This window comes from Nelumbo lutea, chromosome 2 (genome assembly GCF_056320005.1).
Source record: "Nelumbo lutea isolate HS-2025 chromosome 2, American lotus-T2T, whole genome shotgun sequence".
In the NCBI taxonomy this organism is placed as follows: domain Eukaryota; kingdom Viridiplantae; phylum Streptophyta; class Magnoliopsida; order Proteales; family Nelumbonaceae; genus Nelumbo; species Nelumbo lutea.
In genome coordinates this window covers 103,653,098-103,673,340 of record NC_142685.1, presented here as the reverse complement: position 1 = coordinate 103,673,340, position 20,243 = coordinate 103,653,098, and the positions used below count along the sequence as shown (strand labels likewise).

Below are 20,243 nucleotides of genomic sequence, written 5' to 3'. Positions count from 1 at the left end.
TTAACAATTGTGGATGACCATTCCAGAGCAACTTGGACCTTTCTGATGTCACACAAAACCCAAACACTTGCCAGTTTTACTCAATTTTTCAACATGATTAAGGCCCAATTTGATAAAACTATCAAAACCATAAGGTCTGACAATGGAATAGAGTTTACAAAACATGACTTCCAATATTTTCTTTCTAGCAAATGGGTGTTACATCAAAAAACATGTCCTTATACACCTTAATAGAATGGAATTATTGAAAGGAAACACAAGCATCTCTTGCAAGTGGCAAGAGCTCTTATGTTTCAATCTTGCTTGCCGAAAAAATTCTAGGGTCATTCCATCCTTATGGCTACTCATATTATAAATAGACTACCCTCATCAGTGTTAGCCTGGAAATCTCCATTTGAAATCCTATTTCATAAAGCACCGGATTATACCAATTTAAGATGCTTTGGTTGCTTATGCTATGTGACAAATACATTACCTCATAAAAACAAATTTGATCATAGAGCATTTAAGTGTATATTCATTGGGTATAGTCCTGGCTAAAAGGCCTACATAGGCCTATAAGGCCTATGATTTGGAAAAACATGAAGTTTATGTGTCAAGAGACATAAAATTCTATGAGCAAATCTTCCCTTTCAGAACCAATTCAGTTTCTGTTGACAAAAATCCATCAATCGTTTTACCACTACCCTCTCCAAATGATATTTCAGACCTTTTACCAACCTCTACATCAAATGCATCATCACCCACACCATCAATAGATGAGTCCAATGAAACACCTGATATTTTGAATTCACCAACCTCTGAACCAGCAACAAAAACCATTGATCCACCTTATGATTTACTTCCCGAAACTACAGTCCCAATTAATCCAGACAACCTACCCCCTATCAGACATAGTACTAGAATTAAAACGAAACTAGTTTGGCTTACAAACTATATTATTAACTTGGCTTGCAAAACTGATAGAATCCTCAATCAGTCATAGGTTCATGCATCATCACCTCACACACCTCCAACATATCTATTTATTCAATCACTTTCACTTTCTGCATAATATTTATCCTTTTTAGCTAATGTGTCAAATATTCAAGAACCAGCATCTTTTAATCAAGCCAGTACTAATGCTGAATGGATTAAAGCAATGAATGATGAATTATAAGCTTTAGAGAAAAATGAAACTTGGGAACTCACTGATTTACCAGAAGGAAAAAGGGGCTATTGGTTCCAAGTGGGTGTATAAAGTGAAACTGGATCCGGATGGTAGTGTGGATAGATACAAAGCCAAGCTGGTAGCCAAAGGGTTTCACCAGGTGGAAGGGATTCATTATTTTGATAGTTTCTCTCCTATCGCCAAAATAGTAACTGTAAGAATTTTTCTTGCAATTATAACATCTAAATCATGGCCTATCCATCAATTGGATATCAACAATGCATTCTTGCATGGGTATTTGGATGAGGAAGATTACGTGCAACCTCCAGAAGGGTATTATAAGGCCGCCAAGGGTCAAGTTTGCAAACTAAAGAGATCACTCTATGGGCTTAAACAAGCCTCAAGACAATGGAATGCTGAATTCAGTGACAAAATTAAGGCTTTTGGTTTCCATCAATCAGCTCATGATCATTGTTTATTTGTTAGGCACACATCTTATTCCTTCATTGTACTGTTAGTGTATGTAGATGATGTGCTTTTAATACATACCTCAGAAGCATATATCATTTCAGTCAAACAGTACTTGGATAAGTTATTCACTATCAAAGATATTGGCTATGCCAAGTATTTTCTAGGTTTGGAGATTGCTAGGAGTTCTTCAGGTACTGTTCTTAACCAAAGGAAAACATTCTTGACATTCTAATAGATGCTGGACTCCTAGGTGCTAAACCAGCTAAAACACCTTTCCCTAAAGGTCAAAAGCTTTGTACAAACAAAAGACCCTCACTAGCTAAACCAAAAAGATATAGAAGGCTTGTTGGGCGTTTATTGTATTTAAATATTAGCAAGCCAGACATTAGCTACTCTGTACAGCAGCTAAGTTAGTTCACGAACTCTCCATGTCAGTCACACTGGGAAGCTACAATACACTTGCTTAGATATCTAAAAGGTTGTCCTTCAAAAGGCCTTTTTTATCCAACAGGCAATTCTCTTCAATTGGAAGCTTTCAGTGATACAGACTGGGCCTCTTGTTCTGAAACCAGAAAATCCTTAACAGGTTTTTGCATTTCTTTGGGGTTAGCTCTCATTTCTTGGAAAATGAAGAAACAAACAACAGTCTCAAGATCATCAGCAGAAGCAAAATATAAGAGTTTAGCAGCAACGGTTTGTGAACTTCAATGGATCTCCTATGTTCTCAAGGATTTTGGCATTCAATTAAAACTTCCAATTCCTCTTTGGTGTGACAATCAAGCTACTCTACACATCACTACCAATCCAGGGTTTCATGAAAGAACAAAACACTTGGACATCGATTGCCACTTAGTCAGAGAGTAGTTCAAGCAAGGCTTTATCAATCCTCAGCACATCTCTACTCATCACCAAGTAGCTGATGTTTTTACAAAGTCACTCTCTGGTCCTCAATTCAGCAACTTCATGTCCAAGTTGGGTTTCCTTGATATCCACCAAACTCCAATTTGAGGGGGGGGGGGGGATGTAAAGTTACTATCTCAATTCATTCCTTTATTCTCTTTTCTTTTGCCCTTTTACTAGCCGAGCTGGCATTCTGTTATTGAGCTGGCACAATTCTTTTCTACCAAATTTGTTAATTAGTTGGGGTTTATTCCTATACATATAAACTCTGCTCCTATAACCTTTTGGGGTGAGGGAAAGAAACAAGACTCTCTCCACTTTCTTCTTGCTTTCCTCTTGCTTTACTATTGTTCACAGATTAACGGGGAATCGATGATCACTTCTTGGAGATTATTCAAAGCAAAGACAAGCTGGAGTTAGATCTCTTGTATGAGCTATGATGGTAGGAGACAGAGACCGAGGGAATGATCTTGCATCCGATCGAGCTCTTTCTCTTTGGTCTCCAATTTTTCTTGGGATGATGAGTTGAACACTGGTGCTTGGAATGAACAGTGTTGCTTGTTCCAAGAAAAAATGGTTTAATGGGCTGTTTCATCATTTTGAAAAATTTACTCTCTCTTCTTTGGGCTGCAAGGGGTATTTATGCCATTACACTTATCGGTTAATGTCAGTTAATGGCTTTGAACCAACTTGACCATTTTTGAAAGTTTAGGTACTGCAGTGACATGATTTAAAGTTTGGGTACTAACCTGAAACTACCCCTAAAGTTCAGGGTACTAATCTGGAATTTTCCCTTTTCTATTTCGTGGTAAGTTATCATCTCCGCTATAAGTTGAGAATTTGAGATGTTATCAAAGCCACATTTACAAAGTGGGATTCACACATAAAATCAAAGCATTAGGATTGTTTTCATTGTTCTATCAACTAGGAATTTTCAAGCCCAAGTTCCTTGGCTGTTTTGGTTTATTTGATGACTTTTGGACATGATCATTCCATGCAACAACACTCATCAAGTCTTATAGTAGCATTTAATGAAGACAAAATCGCAGGTCAGGGAACCATTTTCTGGATTTTTTTTTTTCAAATACATACAAGGGCATCACAACATACTACAAAGTTTTCCTAGTTCTGATTTTCCGGGTAGAACTGCAATCAGTATCATCGAATATCATAACATGGTATTCTTTTTGTTTTGAGCAGAGGCAATGGTAAAGGAGGCCATGCTGAGTATTCTATTGCATTGTGATGTGAGTTTATTTATTTTAAGTGAGCTACATCACTAGAACAGGGTTATGATATATAAAACCCCCACTATAAAAACCATCAACCGAAATCCCTGCTATAAAAGCCACCATAATAGACCTCTTTTCTTTTAGTCTTGTTTTATGCTTCACAACACTCTTTACACTACTATTATATAGCAATGTTTACAGATGAAACCATATCAATTTAATGACTACAAATGTAAATTCAATATAATGCAAAATTTTAGCTTTGATTTCATATCCAGACAAAGTTCATTGTCCCAAAGACAAGTTTACATCTTACAATATTAAAAAAAGAAAAGAAAAAGAAGTACAGTACACTAGACTCTAAGTACCAAACTTAGGAACCTCGCAATTGAAGTAGTAACTTATTTCTAATCAAGTTCAGTGACTATTGAACCAAAACAGGTTCAGATGGCACATTGGATTTCTGGCATTATGCTGTGCATGAGGAAATCAGCCATGTACTTGCAAGCTTTCTCTGTCAAATGAAAACCATCCCAACTAATGCGTGTTTCTGGGTCAGGACAAACTGGAACCTCAGGAGCTCCACATTCCTTGGTCAAATCAAAGTTGTAGTCTCCTCCAATTCCACAACAGACTTTCTGTAGAGATTTGTCTTCAAATCCTGTACACCAAGATAAAGATATGGGGAATGACAAAAAAGGGATTCATTCAGATGTGAGATCTCCTGCCCACGAGAACTCTTCCCACATCTACTCACAACACACTACCCTGTGAATTGGGAACATCTCCCCCTGCATAATACTATGCAGGAGGATGAGATATTCTCCATATGTGGCTGTGGTGTTATGTGGGAAAACGTGTGCAGAGTTCTCATGGGCAGGAGATCTGGACTCATTCATAATTGGTTTTTAAAATTTCCTTCAAGATACAAAATGATTGTTTGTCCATAGCAGAAGAAAGAGGACTTACCAAGAGAAGGAGCATGGCAAAGTACCCACTGAAGAGCTGTGTAGTAGTCAGCATAAACTATAGTGACATCAGGGTACTCCTTCCCCAGCTGTCTCAAGGCTCTTTGGAGGTGATTGTTGTGAAACATTGCCAAGTTATTCAAGCCTTTCAGACACTTGAGTTCATCATAAGCTGCTGGATCATCGCTTCTAAAAGCTGTGAGATAAATTGGTAAGCATCCTATAGGGAAATTCCCTGGAACGACCACTGTCTTTGCACCATGATCTATCACTTTCTGCACACAACATGAGAGAATGAAGCTTGAGCAATAGTTCAACCAAGTAAAAACTAATCAATCAAGCAAGATTACAAATTAAAGACCCTTTACTAGCAAAACATAAAAATGGTAATGGTCAGGAGGTAGACAAGGGACTTACTCTAGCAGCATCCTTGATTTTCTGGACGATATGAGGTACATAGCTGTGAATCTCTCCTATGCTTTTTCCTTGAAAGAATGCATAGATATAATCATTCCCTCCAATTTCCCCCACTAGGAAAAGGGCTTTTTCAAGCTTGTGGGCACACTCTAAACAAAGATCAAAGAAAAATACAGTTCAATAACTGAAACTGAATGGTAATCTTCTTAAAACTAAAACCATGGATTTTAGATGGTGTTTGAACCAACCAAGTTGGAATGAAAGGGAGCTGTTGGTCAATGGAACTATAATTTTGTTTTTTGCAAGGAAGGATGTGTCAAGTGCTGTAGACCCAGCCACTGCAAAGTTCACTCCATGAGTGAAGTTGGCATCCCCTTCCAAATAAGGGTTAAGAAGAGGTAGATGAAGGGCTGAAGCTGCAATACATCAAAACGGAAAAAAAAAAAACGTTAGATATATAATTAGCAATGAACATTCTGATAAAAAACTGAGATGGAGATCAAAACAGAAAAGGACCAGTCCAGTAGTCCAGACCACCAACAATCTGAATCGAGTCTGACCCAATCGACCCAGCTTACCCTTACCAATACTGTTCTAAAGCAAACTTGGGTTTCATTGAAAGTTTGAAACCAGCAGTCAGGTGATTATCATGATTAGACTGATATTATTATCTGTGAAGAAAACAGAAATTAAGGAAGGAAATATATAAAAGAATCCCAATAGAAATCTACACCGGCTATATCCAAAAGAAACTAATGAAAGCAGAGAATCTGCTACACCAGAAGGATGTGAAGATCTAAAATGAAAATATAAGAAAGAGATGTGTAGCTATCTTTCATAGAAAGAAAGTTTGTATAAGTTACCTATGAAGTCAACCATAATAAGGCCATTAGAGCAACGACCAGTAGGCTTTTTGAAGTAAGTTTCACCGTAAGGAAGCCTAGCGAACGCAGAAGAGGACCCGATTGGAGCTTCTCGAATCAGATTTCCAGTATCTGATATAGAGTCTCCCAGTTGATAGATGGCATCAAAGGAGCAGCCCTTTGGTAGAGCAGATATAGGAAATGGAAGGAGAGAGCTAATCAATATCAGGATCAGAGAGAGCATCGACTTCTTGTTGATGGCCATTGTGGAAGAAGTAATGAACAGAACTGTAGTAGTGATAAGAACGTATGTAGAGGCTAAACTGAATTCGTTATCAGCTAAAACAAGAAAGGATATAAATCCTACAACTACTACAGTTCTATTACAAGGAGGAAGGATCCAAAATGTGGGTTGGGTCATCCGACAACACCAACCTTCACTTTTTAACTAATTGGGTTATAACTGTCAGGATTCAGGAATAAGCAGGAGTCAGGACTCGTCAGGAAAGTTTTTGCTAAAAACGCGGCACGCCTCCCAAATTAAACGGGATGTAAATCAGTAAAGGGGAAAGTACGGGCAGGCCCATTGCAGAAATCTGAACATCAGGCCAGCTCATACAGAATTTATAATGACTCTCGAATTCAACTTTTGAAATTATAAGATTGATTCCCACTCCATGTAAGCATCACACTTTTACCTATGCTTTTCCTGTGAGATGGCAATCAAACTCGGATTCCATGTCACAACCTGCTAGGGCCCATGGTCATTGTTCTCTCCCGCCCTCCCTATTCTCTCTCTTTCATTCTCTCACACTCTCAACTCTCTTCTCTTCGACTGCTTCTGCAACTACAACTGCAAGTTCTCCTCCCCAATGGCGTTCCTCTTTCTCACTCTCATTTTCTCCTCCCTCGCTCCCCCTTAGTCTCCCCAATGGCACCCCTCAGTCTCCCGATTGGACTTCGGCTGCTCTCCCTCTCCTTCAATGGTTTTTTCCAATGCGTTGAATACAATCCTTACTGAAGAAGCATACTAACAGGTATTTGACAATTTCTTTGTACCTATTAGTGACACAGGTGTTCAAAATGATAACTTCCTCCGGTTAGGAAAGGCCTCAATGTATTGGCCAAAACTTTAGTCTAATGGATAAGGCAAACGAAACGATGAAGAAGTGATAAATGTTGTGCAAGAAACAAAAACGGTTAAGGTGGGCCTTCACCTGGTATATATTGAGACATGAATAGAAGTGAAAAAAGCAACAATGCTACATGGAAAATTCATCTTATGTAACAACAAGAAATGGCCTCCAACTGACAAGTTCCAATGCCTCTAGATTCGACCTCAACCACAAATTTGCAAGAGAGGGACAACGAGACAGAGGGGGAGCAGGAGAGAGATAGAGAGGGGGAGGGAGACCGGGAGAGAGAGAGAGTGGGGGCGAGACAGAGGGAGAATGGGAGAGAGTTAGAGAGTGAGAGCGAGGAGGGAGAACAGGAGGGAGAGTGAGATAGAGGGAGAATGGGAGAAAGTGATAAAGAGAGGGAGGGAGATGGGGAGAGAGGGAGAGAGAGAACGAGAGAAAGCGAGAGTGAGAGAGACTGATAGAGGGAGAGCGGGAGAGGGTGAGGGTGCAACAAAGGGAGAGCAAGACTGAGGGGGGCGAGGGAGGAGAAAATGAGAGTGAAAAAGGGATAGCGAGAACGGGAGGCAGTCTCCAAAACACGCTTAAAGCCCATTAAAGAAGGGGCTGTGCCTGCGGGCAAGTCTGCTGGGCTCCCCAACCCATGAACAGGGTCTCTCTCTGGCTTCATGAGCTGCACTGTTCCTCAGAGCGCACCTCACACCGACCTCACAGCCCCATCCCACCATGTATTGGGAACATCTCGCTATGAATAACACAACATTATAGAAAATGTTCCCGATGTACGGCTGGGATGCATTGTGAGATATGAAGAGTGCTCTGTGAGGAGCAGATCTGGGCTCCACAACACCTATCCCCTTAACCCCCCCCCCCCAGCGGCCCTAGTCTCTGCTACAATAAGTCAGAGATCCTACGAACACCATTAGTTGGTACGAGCAGGTAATTGTGAGATTATTTTATAAGAAAATGATTTCTAGTATTCCATTTCAAAATACAAAAGTAATAATCAAAGCATTTCTAGTATCATGTAATTCCCACATGTAAGCAAATCAAAACATCTATCTGGCTCACAAGCTTTTTTAAAAGAAAAGACTAGATTAGAAAAGGTTTCAAGGAGACCCAAATTCCTCCTAGACAGATTGCAAGTTTGCAACCAGACATAGGGGATTTGTACCTCCCCTGCCCATCTTCCAACCAAGAGCCAAGGCCAACTGGAGAGGGCTTAACAGGGACTCCACTTGAGGGGCCACTCCTAAGTAACCCCTCCAACTGGCCATGAACCTCCCCTTACCCCTTAACAATGAACAACCAGAAAACAAGAAAAAGGAAACCAGCTCTAGTTCCGATTTTTATTTCACAAAACATTTGGATCTAGTAAACAATGCCTAATTCTAGTTAGGCAATCTCAATAATCTTCTTTAACTGCAACACATGCCTCATGAGGGAGGTCTTGCATTGATTGCAAAACATAATTCTCCATCCTCTCACATCAAAGCTTGCAAGAATATCCACAATTTGTGGTTGCCCTCTCTGTATTCGTGGAGAATTTCCACTTGGTCCTGTTACACATGAAAAGATACAGAAAGAGCAAAGAATATAAAATAAGTATATTGAATTGGTTAAGAGAAGAAATGAATTTTAGTCTATAATGTACCTGAATATGCTACTGCCATGATCCTATGCAATGAACTTGACTCTATCTTATTTTCATCTGAAACATGCAAACTCATTTAATAGCTTGGTTTCTAAATTCTAAGTGGTCCACAGGAGTTCTGCAATTTTTGATGGGACTGAACCATGGTGTCAAGACAAAAATAAAAGGTATACCACATAAGAATAACTGCTGCTGCTATCCAGAATGCTGGTCCCTACATGATATAGACCTAACCTTTGGCAAATTTGCACAAGGTGGCTGCTCTCATATTTGAACCCATAGCCCATATTTCTCAACATGGGATTTTATCATTAAACGATGGTCCCTACATGATTCTTTAGATGTACAAGAAAGAATGTTACAGGCAAGATGTTCATCTCACACTAGTCAAATTTTGCCTTAACCTTACTTTATATATCTTTATAAGTTTATATATATATATAGGGAAAATTCCCGATCAGTACCCTGTACTTTGGCTGAAGTGACAATTAGGTCTCCAAACTTTAAAATGCCACAATCTAGTACCCAAACTTTCAAAATGTGACAATCCAGTACTTTCCATTAACCAGTCCGCTAATCAGCTGTTAGGTGACATTTGAAAACTCAAAAATGCCCTAAGAATGCCATCTAATTTTCTTTATCAACCATCAAAAAATTGACAACAAAATGAACAGTCCCAAATTCTAGATTCTTCTAAACAGTCACCAACTTTGTTGAATAGAAGAGGCTAGGATTTGGGACTGTTCAGTTTTTTGTCAACATTTGGATGATTGATAAAGAGAATTAGATCACATTTGAAGGGCATTTTTGACTTTTCAAATGCCACTTAACGGCTGATTAATGGACTGGTTAAAGGAAGGTACTGGATCATCACATTTTGAAAGTTTGGGTACTGGATTGTCGCATTTTAAAGTTTAGGGACCAAATTGTCACTCAAGCCAAAGTACAGGGTATTGATCGGGAATTTTCCCATATATATCTACATATCTATATCTATATATATAGATATAGATAGATAGATAGATATAGATATAGATATGTATGTGTGTGTGTGTGTGTGCATTGTTAGAAACCCAATGGTATAAACCCACCATGCATAAAATTTCAAAAATGAAAGTAGAATAGAAGACTGAAGATCCATAAAGGTCGACCTTGTCAGTTTTTTCTTTTTCCTTAGTACTCTTATCACATTAAGAACATCAGTAATTGATATAATTTTGAGATTCCGAAACCTATATTCATAATAACATTTCTACACTAAACAATGTGATGATAGAATTTTCTGAAACAATAAAGAGGGAAAATTGAATGGACAAAAAGAAGCTATGCAACAAACACAAAAAATAACACTTACAAGGAGTACAAAATAAATGTCCATATACAAACACAAATCACAAGCACAGAACTCATAAATTGAATATTTTCCTGCCATCACATTCATTCAAGTATTGGAGCAGAACAAAAAATTCCAACAGAGAGGAGTGTAAAAGCTCAATGCAAGGCTCTTCACTGTGCATTTCAAGCAGCAAACAGGCTTAATATTTTGCTATTATTTATCTGTTTGGACTTTTAATAATAAGGAAGCTTTTTGAAAAAGACTATACTGTTCCCACTTATTCTGTAGCTACGAATACAGACTTCAGATGTGTGCCTCTGACAATGACACCAAGATAGGCCCCATGTTTGGTTACCTGGTTAGATAACTCCTTCATTTAGTTGATGATGATCTATATTCCTTTTACTTTGCTATGACGTTTATAAGAGAAGAGGAAAAAAGCAAAATGCATCATCTAAGTCAGAACATTAAGGTTAACAAAAATTCTAGTTGACTTTTCAATGTAATCGGATCTTATAGCTGCTGTAATTCTTCAAATTACATAGGATACACACTAAAGAATTGTGTTGCATTACCCAAAAAATAATAATTAATTAATGTAACTTGGTGCTCCTCTTTTTGCCAAGAATGAAAACAAAAGCAAAAGACAGAATATATCCTTATTAATAAATTACATAGCATGAACCATTTATAAACAAGAGAAATTAATGAATAGAGCAATTAGTTTTTTTTTTATAAGTATAGAGCAATTATTTTATTACCATGAAATATATCATCTGTTGTCACTTGATCTGCAAGGAATAAACTTGTTCAACTGGAACAAAGTGCAGTTGAACCCTAAAAGGTATTGCCCACAGAGTGGTTGAAATGAAATCAAATAATTCAGAATTGTAATGATAATGAGTGCTCCTTGATTGAACCTGAAGATACAGATAATACAAAAAAAAAAAAAAAGAAGGCGTTAACATCAAGTCCAAAAATGAAGATAAAATAAGCCCATGGAATTGGCTATAAAGATGGAGTGAAATGATTACAAACCTGAAGAAATGGGTTGGCGTCAAGCTCAAGGACGTTGTGGATGGAACAGTGGTAAGGGATGATGACAGAATATGATGTTGAAAGTATGGGAATGTGAAAGTTGAGACTGTGTTTCCTTAATTAATTCTCTGTAGATTAGTAACACAACCATATATGAATATCTGGGACATGAGATATCATAGCCCAATCTTCACCTGTATTGATTGAGCATCTTTCCTCTAATTGAGGACATTGCATAATTTGTAGATTTTGTAGTTCTGTTAGGTGCTGCATACCATCAGGTAAAGATGACACATTAGGACACCACCAAATAAGAAGCTGCCTAAGGGATTTGAGGTATCCCAGCTCCTCTGGCAGCCTAACCAACATCGGAACATGGTTAACCTCCAAATTTTCAAGGGATATAAGACCTCCAATGCCCTCCAATGAATGTAACCCTGTACAATATTCAATACATAGCGTAGACAGTTTTGTTAGACGATTCATCCCTTCAGGTAGAGATGACAGATTGGGACATGTAGATATATGAAGCTTTTCAAGGGATATGAGGTCTCCCAACTCCTCTGGCAGTCCAACTAATTTTGGCATATCATCAATCTCCAAAACTTTTAGAGCGATAAGACCTCCAATGCCCTCCAACGAATGTTACTCTGGACAATTTACAAGTTGTAGTATTTGTAGTCCTGTTAGATTCCACATACCTTTAGGTAGAGATGACAGATTGGGACACTGCCGAATTTGAAAATCGCGAAGGGAATTGAGGTCTCCTAGCTCCTCTGGCAGCCCAACCAATTTCGGCATATCGTCAATCTTTAAAATGTTTAGGGCTATAAGACCTCTGATCCCCTCCAATGAATGTAATTCTGGACAATCTGCAATCTGAAGTGTCTGTAGTTCTGTTAGACACTGCATACCTTCAGGTAGAGATGATAGATTGGGACATTGCTGAATTTGAAGTTCTTGAAGGGAATTGAGGTCTGCCAACTCCTCTGGCAGCCCAACCAATTTTGGCATATTTCTAATCTTCAAAATTTTTAGTGCCATAAGGCCTCCAATTCCCTTCAATGAATGCAACTCTAGACAATCTGCAATCTGTAGTTTCTGTAGTTCTGTTAGACACTGCACACCTTTAGGTAGAGATGACAGATTGGAACACTGACTAAGACAAAGCTTCTGAAGTGATTTGAGCTCTCCCAGCTCCTCTGGTAGCTCAACTAACTTTGGCATACCTTCAATCTTCAAAACTTTTAGCATTACAAGGCCTCCAATGCCCTCCAATGAATGAAACTCTGGACAGTCCTTGATTTTTAGTTTCTCAAGATCAGTAAGGCACTACATCACTGCTTGAGGACACAATGATGTCAAACTCTTACACTTTGAAATTTCTAAAATCCAGATACAACTCAAGCCATTCATCGCCTCCTCTGGAAAAGACTTTAGGTCTTCGCAGTGGGTAATTTGCAAAACTGATCTCCTTACTTCAGGGCAAAAAGAAGTAGAAGAGGAATTTGTAATTGTTGCCGTTGGGATTTGATCTACTGTCCTGTTCTTCAGTATTAACTCTAATAGTTTGGCACTATAACCATCTAGTTTCACTTGTTCACCAGCTGGCATACCCCAGAGCTGGCATACCCCAAGGCTCTGCTGCATCATCATCATCATCTATTAATATTGACCAATTCTCCAATTAGGCATGTCCATGAGTTGGAGATGCTTCAGGGATGGGAGGAATCCTTCTCCTTTTCTCAATTTACTGATAATATTCTTGAGGTTTTCCAATTTATCTAGCAATAGAACCTGGAGAAATGGGAATGGACCTAATAATTCAAGACATTCACACCTCAAACAGTCCTTTAACTCAACTTTCACTAAATTTGGGAGCAACGAGGATTTAATCATCCAAGAAGCATCTGGTTTCAGTTCTTGAACATTTGGGAGCAACAAAGATTTGATCATCCAAAAAGCATTCAGCTTCAGTTCTTCAACAGCAGGCATACCCCATGGAATACTTTCCAATTTAGGACAGTTTATTATGCTCCATTGCTTGGGAAGTAGAGGGAACAATGATAATGATTCTTGTGGCTCTGCTACACCATCATTAACATCATCTATTACTAATGACCAGTTCTCCAAATTAGGCATATGCATGAGTTCAAGATGCTGTAATGATGGGAAGAATGGTTCTCCTTTTCTCAATCTACTGATAATGTTCTTTAAGGATTCCAATCTAAATAGTCTTAGGACCAGGAGAAAAGGGAGTGGACCTGAGAAACCTAGAGATTTGAAGCTAGCACAATTCACTAAATCAACTTTCACTAGATTTGGGAGCAATGACGAATTAATCATCCAAGAAGCAAATTTCATCCCCCTATATCCCTCTATGATCAACTTCTTTATATTTTGATGTGGCTGCAATTGTTCCAATACATTTTCCTCCTCTATTGGTGCTACCTCATTATTCCCATACAAAACCCACAATGCTACCTCATCCGGAGCCACCGACGGTGTTATTACCCCATTATTCCAATCCGAGGGCCACCATGTTAATTTCAAGGATCGAAGATGTGGCTTATCCTTCAAGTTTGCTTCCTTGGAACCCATTCTATCTCTTACACGTCTAAGTCCCCAAATAGTAAGCCCACCGATGAGTTGGTTCAGACCATGCAACTCCTTGATATGTTCCCCATGTAGCTCAAACCCACTGTCTGCTATCATCCTGATTATTGCAGTTACATTCACTTGGGAATGATGGATCCTGAACAAAGAAATGGAAAAGAAAGCCACCCAAAAGCCCTGATCCGAATGTGCATATGTACCCTATTACTGCAATCATGAACATGTCAATTCATATGAGATAGTAGGCTTTAAGTACTCTTTACCATAAGATAAAATGGGTCAAGCGTAGTCAGACCTGCAGCAGTCTTAACTTTTGAAAAAGTCGTTGACACTAGAAAAGCCAAGGATATTTGCAAATTTACGAAGATGAAGAAGAAGGCAAACTGTATGCTGTAGTCATTGAGCGTGAAGAGAACTTTAACCCTGCGAGTTAAAGAAATCAGTAGAACCTGAAAAGAAACCCAAGCAACAAATTAAAAATGAAAAAGGAAAATCCCCATCTGATTGCACTTTGCCCATCAATGAACCAAAGATCACCAAACATAACATGTAAGCTGATGATATGAAAAGAAAATATGCATAAGAAATCATCCAATAGGGACCATCCCCAAGTCCATGCATTTTCATCATGATTCTTAGATTCAGTTCCTTCTTGTGAACAAGAGATGTCAATATTACCTACACCAAAAGGAATTCTTGAGAAGAAAATAACTTTTAAAAAACTTAAAAGGTTAAAAATAAACTGAAATGATGACAACTAATTTAGAATGAAAATACACCATAGAGTTTTAAAGTGTTGGAATTCACATATGGGTGGTGTATACTGATTGAAAGGGACTTGTATGCTGATTGGAATTCACATATTTGTAATCAGAAGATCAGCATTTTAATGTGTAACCCTACCTAGATTCAAATAGCAATCTAGACTAGATATGGAAAGTCAATCCATAATCCAACATGAATGGGAAATGATTGGATATCGATACACCCCCTGATCTGGATAGGATCTCAACCTGGATTCAACTAGGCATTTTATATTTGGATTTGGATACAGTTGCATCTGCTCAAGATCTAATCCATTTCATGTACTAGCAGCAATGCATATTTCTCAACCAAATTCAACAATTGTGATTTTTTTTTGTACTGCAAATATGTACTGACCTCTCATAAATATATGTACTGACCACATATATTTAACATAAACATTTAATTCCTCACAGATCAGGACAGTTAAATAACCAATCAAGACAACAGTTGTACTAGGGGTGAAGTAAGATGTTTTAGACTTATCGATCAAAAATGGGAAAAAAAAAGGCATACTTGAATATGGCAGGGGCTTCTCTATGTTTTCCCACCAGAATCCTGCTCATTATATGGGTGACATCAAGATAATCATCAGTGAGGGGCCCAATGTGAAGTTCGCTGTTATCCGCTGAGGAGTAGACAAGGTAAGCCACACCGTCATCATCTTTGAAAATCGTCCTGTCCCTTCTGTCAAAACCATGGGGCTGCATGCTGTAAAGGTACTCAAAAGGGCCTATTGGAGAATTGCTAACAGCTACACCCACGGATGCTTTGGTGTAGTTGAGTGACTAAGTAATCATGCCCATATAAATCTCCACTCAAACCTTTCCCCAGATATCAGGCCACCGAGGCAAAATGAGGAACAGATTTCTCAGTTCAGCCCTCTGTGGCTTCTTATCTGTCCTTGTATTCTTCTCTGAACCCTCTCATCATCAACCACTTCCACCTCTCCCAAACCCAAGACTCCTGACTACCTACGCAGCTCTCCAAGCATGGAAGCATGCAATTCTGTCCGACCCAAAGAACTTCACTGCAAACTGGTGTGGTCCCCATGTCTACACCTACACCAGAGTGTACTGTGCACGGATAACCCTCATCTATTCCTGCACTGGACTCATTTCAGACAATTATCCAACATTCCTTGCACTAAGAATGCACCCAGAGATCCAAACCTTCTTCTTCTAATAACTAGCATTATATATGGTATTCAAAGGAAATAAGCACTTTACAAATCAAAATATAAGATAGAAGCATGAACAAAATCCCACAACATTTCTGCAAAAAGAAGCATGCTCTTCAGCTTCCTTAGTATTGGTCTTATGAGGGTCTGTAGATAAAATGTTCCAGAGATTTCAGTTTCGGGCATTCTGATATTCTTGTTTACTGCCTTTCTCTTTGACTGAGTCCATAGCCAAATTGGACATCCATGCTGTCATAAGAGAATATAAAGGAAAGTGTTCCAGTTGAAGGATGAGAGTTGGACATGAATGGTGTTTTTTATTACTGATGATTTGATTAATTGTTTTAATCTTCTTTCTTTTCTGTTTATTCATTAGCAAGTACTGACAGTGGATGTGTAAAACAATTAGGAAAGTTGGTGGATGGTTGAGATGCTAGTGAGTAGCGACTGGCTTGAATTGCTGGCCTGCTTAGCAGGACTTGGTGGATGGGTTAACTTATCATGGCACAGGGATAAGGCCTCAACAAGTGTCTATAAACTGGTGATAAGGCTATTCCGTTCTAGGGTAGTAGACCAGACTCACCACCTATAGAAATTAGAACAAAATTTGTCAGTCTATAGTCAAACTATCAGCCTACAGAAATTGGTTCCTGTGTTCACTAGGGTCAGCAATGCTTAGTATATTTTCTATCTATGTTTAGCTGATATTAGCTATATAATAAAAGTATTGATTTTTTAGATTGGTTAATATAAGTATATATTTGACTTGTGATTTTTTTCCTTTTAGCTAAAGGTGTACAATCCACTCAGAATTTAATCAATTATAATTATCCTTGAACACTAGAAATTTGTATTTGTGATAAAAGCTGGATTCTTGTTTTGATCAACCACAATTAATTTTTTATATAATTATATATGGTAAAAATAAGGTATAACTATCATGTTCCAAGCACCCCTTGAGGGAAGATAGCCTTTTCTAGCCAAGCCACCACTAAGAATTTCAAACTCCATCATTGGAGAATTAATCCTCAAAACTTCTAAATTCTATTCACCCCTGCCTCAGTGAGGCTACTGGCTTAACATGGTGTTCACTTGAACCAAGGGGACCAATTGGGAAAAAGGATCCATGTGGAAGAATGACAAAACTTCAGAAAGGGTACTGAGCTGACCTTGATGAGGACCATCATTTGGGGCTAGAACTAGCACCAATCCCATAGGGTGTATGTTTCACTAGTTCACTTCAGGTTTGAATTTCTGACACACCAACACTAATTCACGTTTGACTGGTTAGATATGCCTGACCACTGAGGCCTTTCTAGCCCAGCAGAGCTCAACTAGATTGGGGCCTCCTTGCCTCTATGTCCAGAGGCAAACAGGTGGAGTCTTTGCTATGTAACCTACTCCAGCCAATTTCCCAGTCAACTGACAACGACGACATTAGGCAAATATAACTTGTGATTCACAAATATTTACATAAAAGTACTGTTGTGATCAGGACTCAAGGGTCTTGATTCCAAATATATAACAAGGTGCCAAAAATGCTCAGACGGGCTATCCCATCAGTTGTCAGCAGTTGAGACTAATAGCTCTATACTTATTACACATAAAAATTTAGATGCAATTGTACGTTTTCAAATATTATTTCATGTCAATACTTCAAGTTGAAACTTGAAAGCTAAAACTCATTGCTTGTGTCGTGCCATGTGTGCTGCTATAATCGGCATACAAGTCAACTCAAATAATTGGCCTACTGTTGCATGAAAAGAAAAAAACCATCGATGCAGAAGACTGCTGAACCAGAAAATTGCTCAAACGCTTGCTTAGAAAACTATTCTCCATTTCTTTTTTCCTTAATGGATAAAAGAATAAAGTGATATTAGCTGTCCTTCTTATTTGATGGAGAGAGAGAGAGAGAGAGAGAGAGAAATCATACTTCAAATGGGGAAGTAATTTAATACCTAAATGTATTCTCTTCATCTTACCTTATCAATATAACAAAATAAACAAAACTGGATGAAATACATACAAGTGAAATTTACAGAACCATTGGAAGACATAAAAATCAAAACTCCCCAAAGAAAAAGGTGATACAATATCATCCAGAAACCCTATGAAGGCACACTTGAAGGTGTGGAATATAAGGTAAAAAACAGGCACACTTCCTCCAGAAACCCTGTGAAGGCTATGATGTCTCAATTGAACTTGGTCCAAGAGAACTACAAGCACATTTTGAAGGGTGCAACAGGAAGCATAGGCCGTGGAGAAATCCTTGCTTTGATGTGACCTTCAGGTAGTGGAAAGACAACCTTCCATATAATCCGGCTCTTAAGAGGAGGTTAGCCAAATTAGAAATCTTGTCGCAGCTCAGGTCAATGATTTAATCTATTTTTCATGTGTATTAGTTTAATTCCAACCTTTGGGGTCTGTCCCAGATGAATTGATCCAGCTCAGCTATCAGCTTAGCTATATAATCACCATAATCTTTTATATGAAGACTGTATTTTATATAATACTGGAGAACACTTGAATTTACAGGATCGGATTTGTAACCCAAGATGATGTTGTCTTTCCTCAATTAAAAGTGGAAAAAACCTTGGTTTTTGCTGCATTTCTCAGACTTCCTAGCAACATGAGCCAACAACAGAAGTTTGCAAGAGTAGATATGATTGTGAAGGAACTAGGCCTTGAGAAGTTTGTATGAGGTTTCTAATGCAATTAGATCTAAATTTCTCCATTGAAAATTTGTGATGAACACTCATGTTATAAGGTCTAAGATTAATTAGATGAAAATGAGGCTTGAATGTGTATGAAGTGATTTACATGATTACAAGTTATAATGAGTAACTGTGATTGCCCTCTCTTTTTCATCATATATGTCGCCATACAAGAATAGGAGCATTTGTGAAAGGAATATCTGGAGGCGAAAGGAAAAGGACTAGTGTTGTTTATGAAATTCTTATGGATCCCTCATTGTTGTTGCTTGATGAACCCACTTCAGGCCTTGATTCCACCTCTGCAAATAAGCTTCTTCATATTCTTCAAGGAATTGCTAAGGTAACGTTTTCTCTTTTATACTTCCTAGAATTGAAGCTTGCTAGAGAGGAGGATGACTACTCTAATGGTTGCACTCAGTGGATCCATAGGCAGGAAAGACAATTATCATTACAATTGATCAACCTTCAAGTAGAATGTTCCACATGTTCAACAAGATTTTGCTCATATCAGAGGGATGTCCTCTGTATTATGGGAAGGCTAGAGAATCCATGGAGTACTTCTCATCATTGAGGTTTGCACCTCAGATAGCCATGAACCCTGCAGAGTTCTTGCTAGACTTGGCAACAGGGCAAGTTAACGACATAAGTGTCCCAAAAGACTTGGTGACAATTTCTATAATATTTGGTTTTTCATTTCCATTTTATGAGTTACAACAGCAGTGACTAAAGGACATTAATGTTGCTTATCTTGTGATGAAATACCAATCTATCAGTATGTACAATTGAAGTACAAAGTCTGGGTGGAACCTAAAGAAAAAGCAGAGAACCAATGGCATGGAAAAGATACCACAGCACCTTCAGTTAGCTATTCAAGTTAAGGAGTGGACCATGAGTTGGTGGGAGCAGTTTATAATATTATCAAGGAGAACATTTAGAGAGAGATACAGAGGTTACTTTGACAAGCTAAGGTTTGTGCAGTCCCTTGCTTCTTCATGACAATATTCTCTCAGTATTATTGATTGTAGTATAACAAGCCAAGTAAGTAGAGAACCTACAAATAATTTAACTGGGTCGTCATCTGTCAAGTCAACAACTAATCTGATCTAATTCTGTACTTAGGGAGCAGGGGAACTCGTTGCTGATGCTGTTTTAAGCATCAAAAGAGCTGGGATGATTGCCTCTTTGGTCCTAATGTTGTTTCTCCTCACTGGAGGTTACTATGTCCAGGTACTCAATCATACTTGTATCAGCAACAGTAAATGAAAATTTCCTTAACAAAGAAATTTAGAAAAACAGTGTTCCAAATAAGGAAATAAATACCTGGAGTTGACATTTTAGATTTTCACCAGCATTTCATTCATACATTTTTTTCTTTCTATTATTTATTTCATTTCTTTCTTTTGTGTTTTTTGATGCTTTTTATTTTGGTGAACAGTCACTCAAACCTATCATGTTTTTGGAAATATATGGACTAGGGAGAGGCTACATAAATAATTTAAACCTGAATAAACTATATTCAATTACAACCCTGAATAAGAAGGAAATTAGAAAGGAAATAAATCTCTATAAAAGGTAAAGCTCTACCTCAGAAAGGCAAAATTTAGGTACAGCAGAATGGAAGAATAAAATTCAGCCTGCTGAACCCCGCTGATAATAAGGAACCCAGACAACAATTACATTATGCCTTATAAGAGCTATAAATCTAGATCAAGTGCTTATTGAGAGGGTGTTCAACATCTAGGTCAGCTTTCAGTATTTTAC

At 38.2% G+C, this 20,243-nt stretch overlaps 2 protein-coding genes, 1 long non-coding RNA gene and 1 pseudogene across 3 annotated transcripts; 1 reads left to right on the top strand and 3 right to left on the bottom strand.

The window, feature by feature from the left end:
• Positions 1-3,997: 3,997 nt before the first annotated feature.
• On the bottom strand, positions 3,998-6,428 carry LOC148872443 (acetylajmalan esterase 1-like). Its single transcript, XM_088971535.1, has 5 exons — positions 6,002-6,428; positions 5,387-5,554; positions 5,139-5,287; positions 4,723-4,996; positions 3,998-4,414 (listed from the first exon to the last, which is right to left on the bottom strand). Exons 1-5 carry the CDS (start codon positions 6,420-6,422, stop codon positions 4,197-4,199), a joined length of 1,230 nt encoding a protein of 409 aa, XP_088827661.1. The 5' UTR covers positions 6,423-6,428; the 3' UTR covers positions 3,998-4,196.
• A 1,638-nt stretch (positions 6,429-8,066) lies between these two features.
• On the bottom strand, positions 8,067-8,869 carry LOC148872442 (uncharacterized). Its single transcript, XR_016106677.1, has 2 exons — positions 8,795-8,869; positions 8,067-8,699 (listed from the first exon to the last, which is right to left on the bottom strand). It is a non-coding gene; the product is annotated as an uncharacterized LOC148872442 (long non-coding RNA).
• A 2,443-nt stretch (positions 8,870-11,312) lies between these two features.
• On the bottom strand, positions 11,313-14,196 carry LOC148872441 (putative disease resistance RPP13-like protein 1). The gene is made up of 2 exons (XM_088973493.1): positions 14,080-14,196; positions 11,313-13,991 (listed from the first exon to the last, which is right to left on the bottom strand). The coding sequence occupies exon 2, from the start codon at positions 13,881-13,883 to the stop codon at positions 12,834-12,836; it is 1,050 nt and encodes a 349-aa protein (XP_088829619.1). The 5' UTR covers positions 13,884-13,991; positions 14,080-14,196; the 3' UTR covers positions 11,313-12,833.
• Positions 14,197-15,286: 1,090 nt separating this feature from the next.
• On the top strand, positions 15,287-19,478 carry LOC148872440 (ABC transporter G family member 26-like; annotated as a pseudogene).
• Positions 19,479-20,243: the final 765 nt, after the last annotated feature.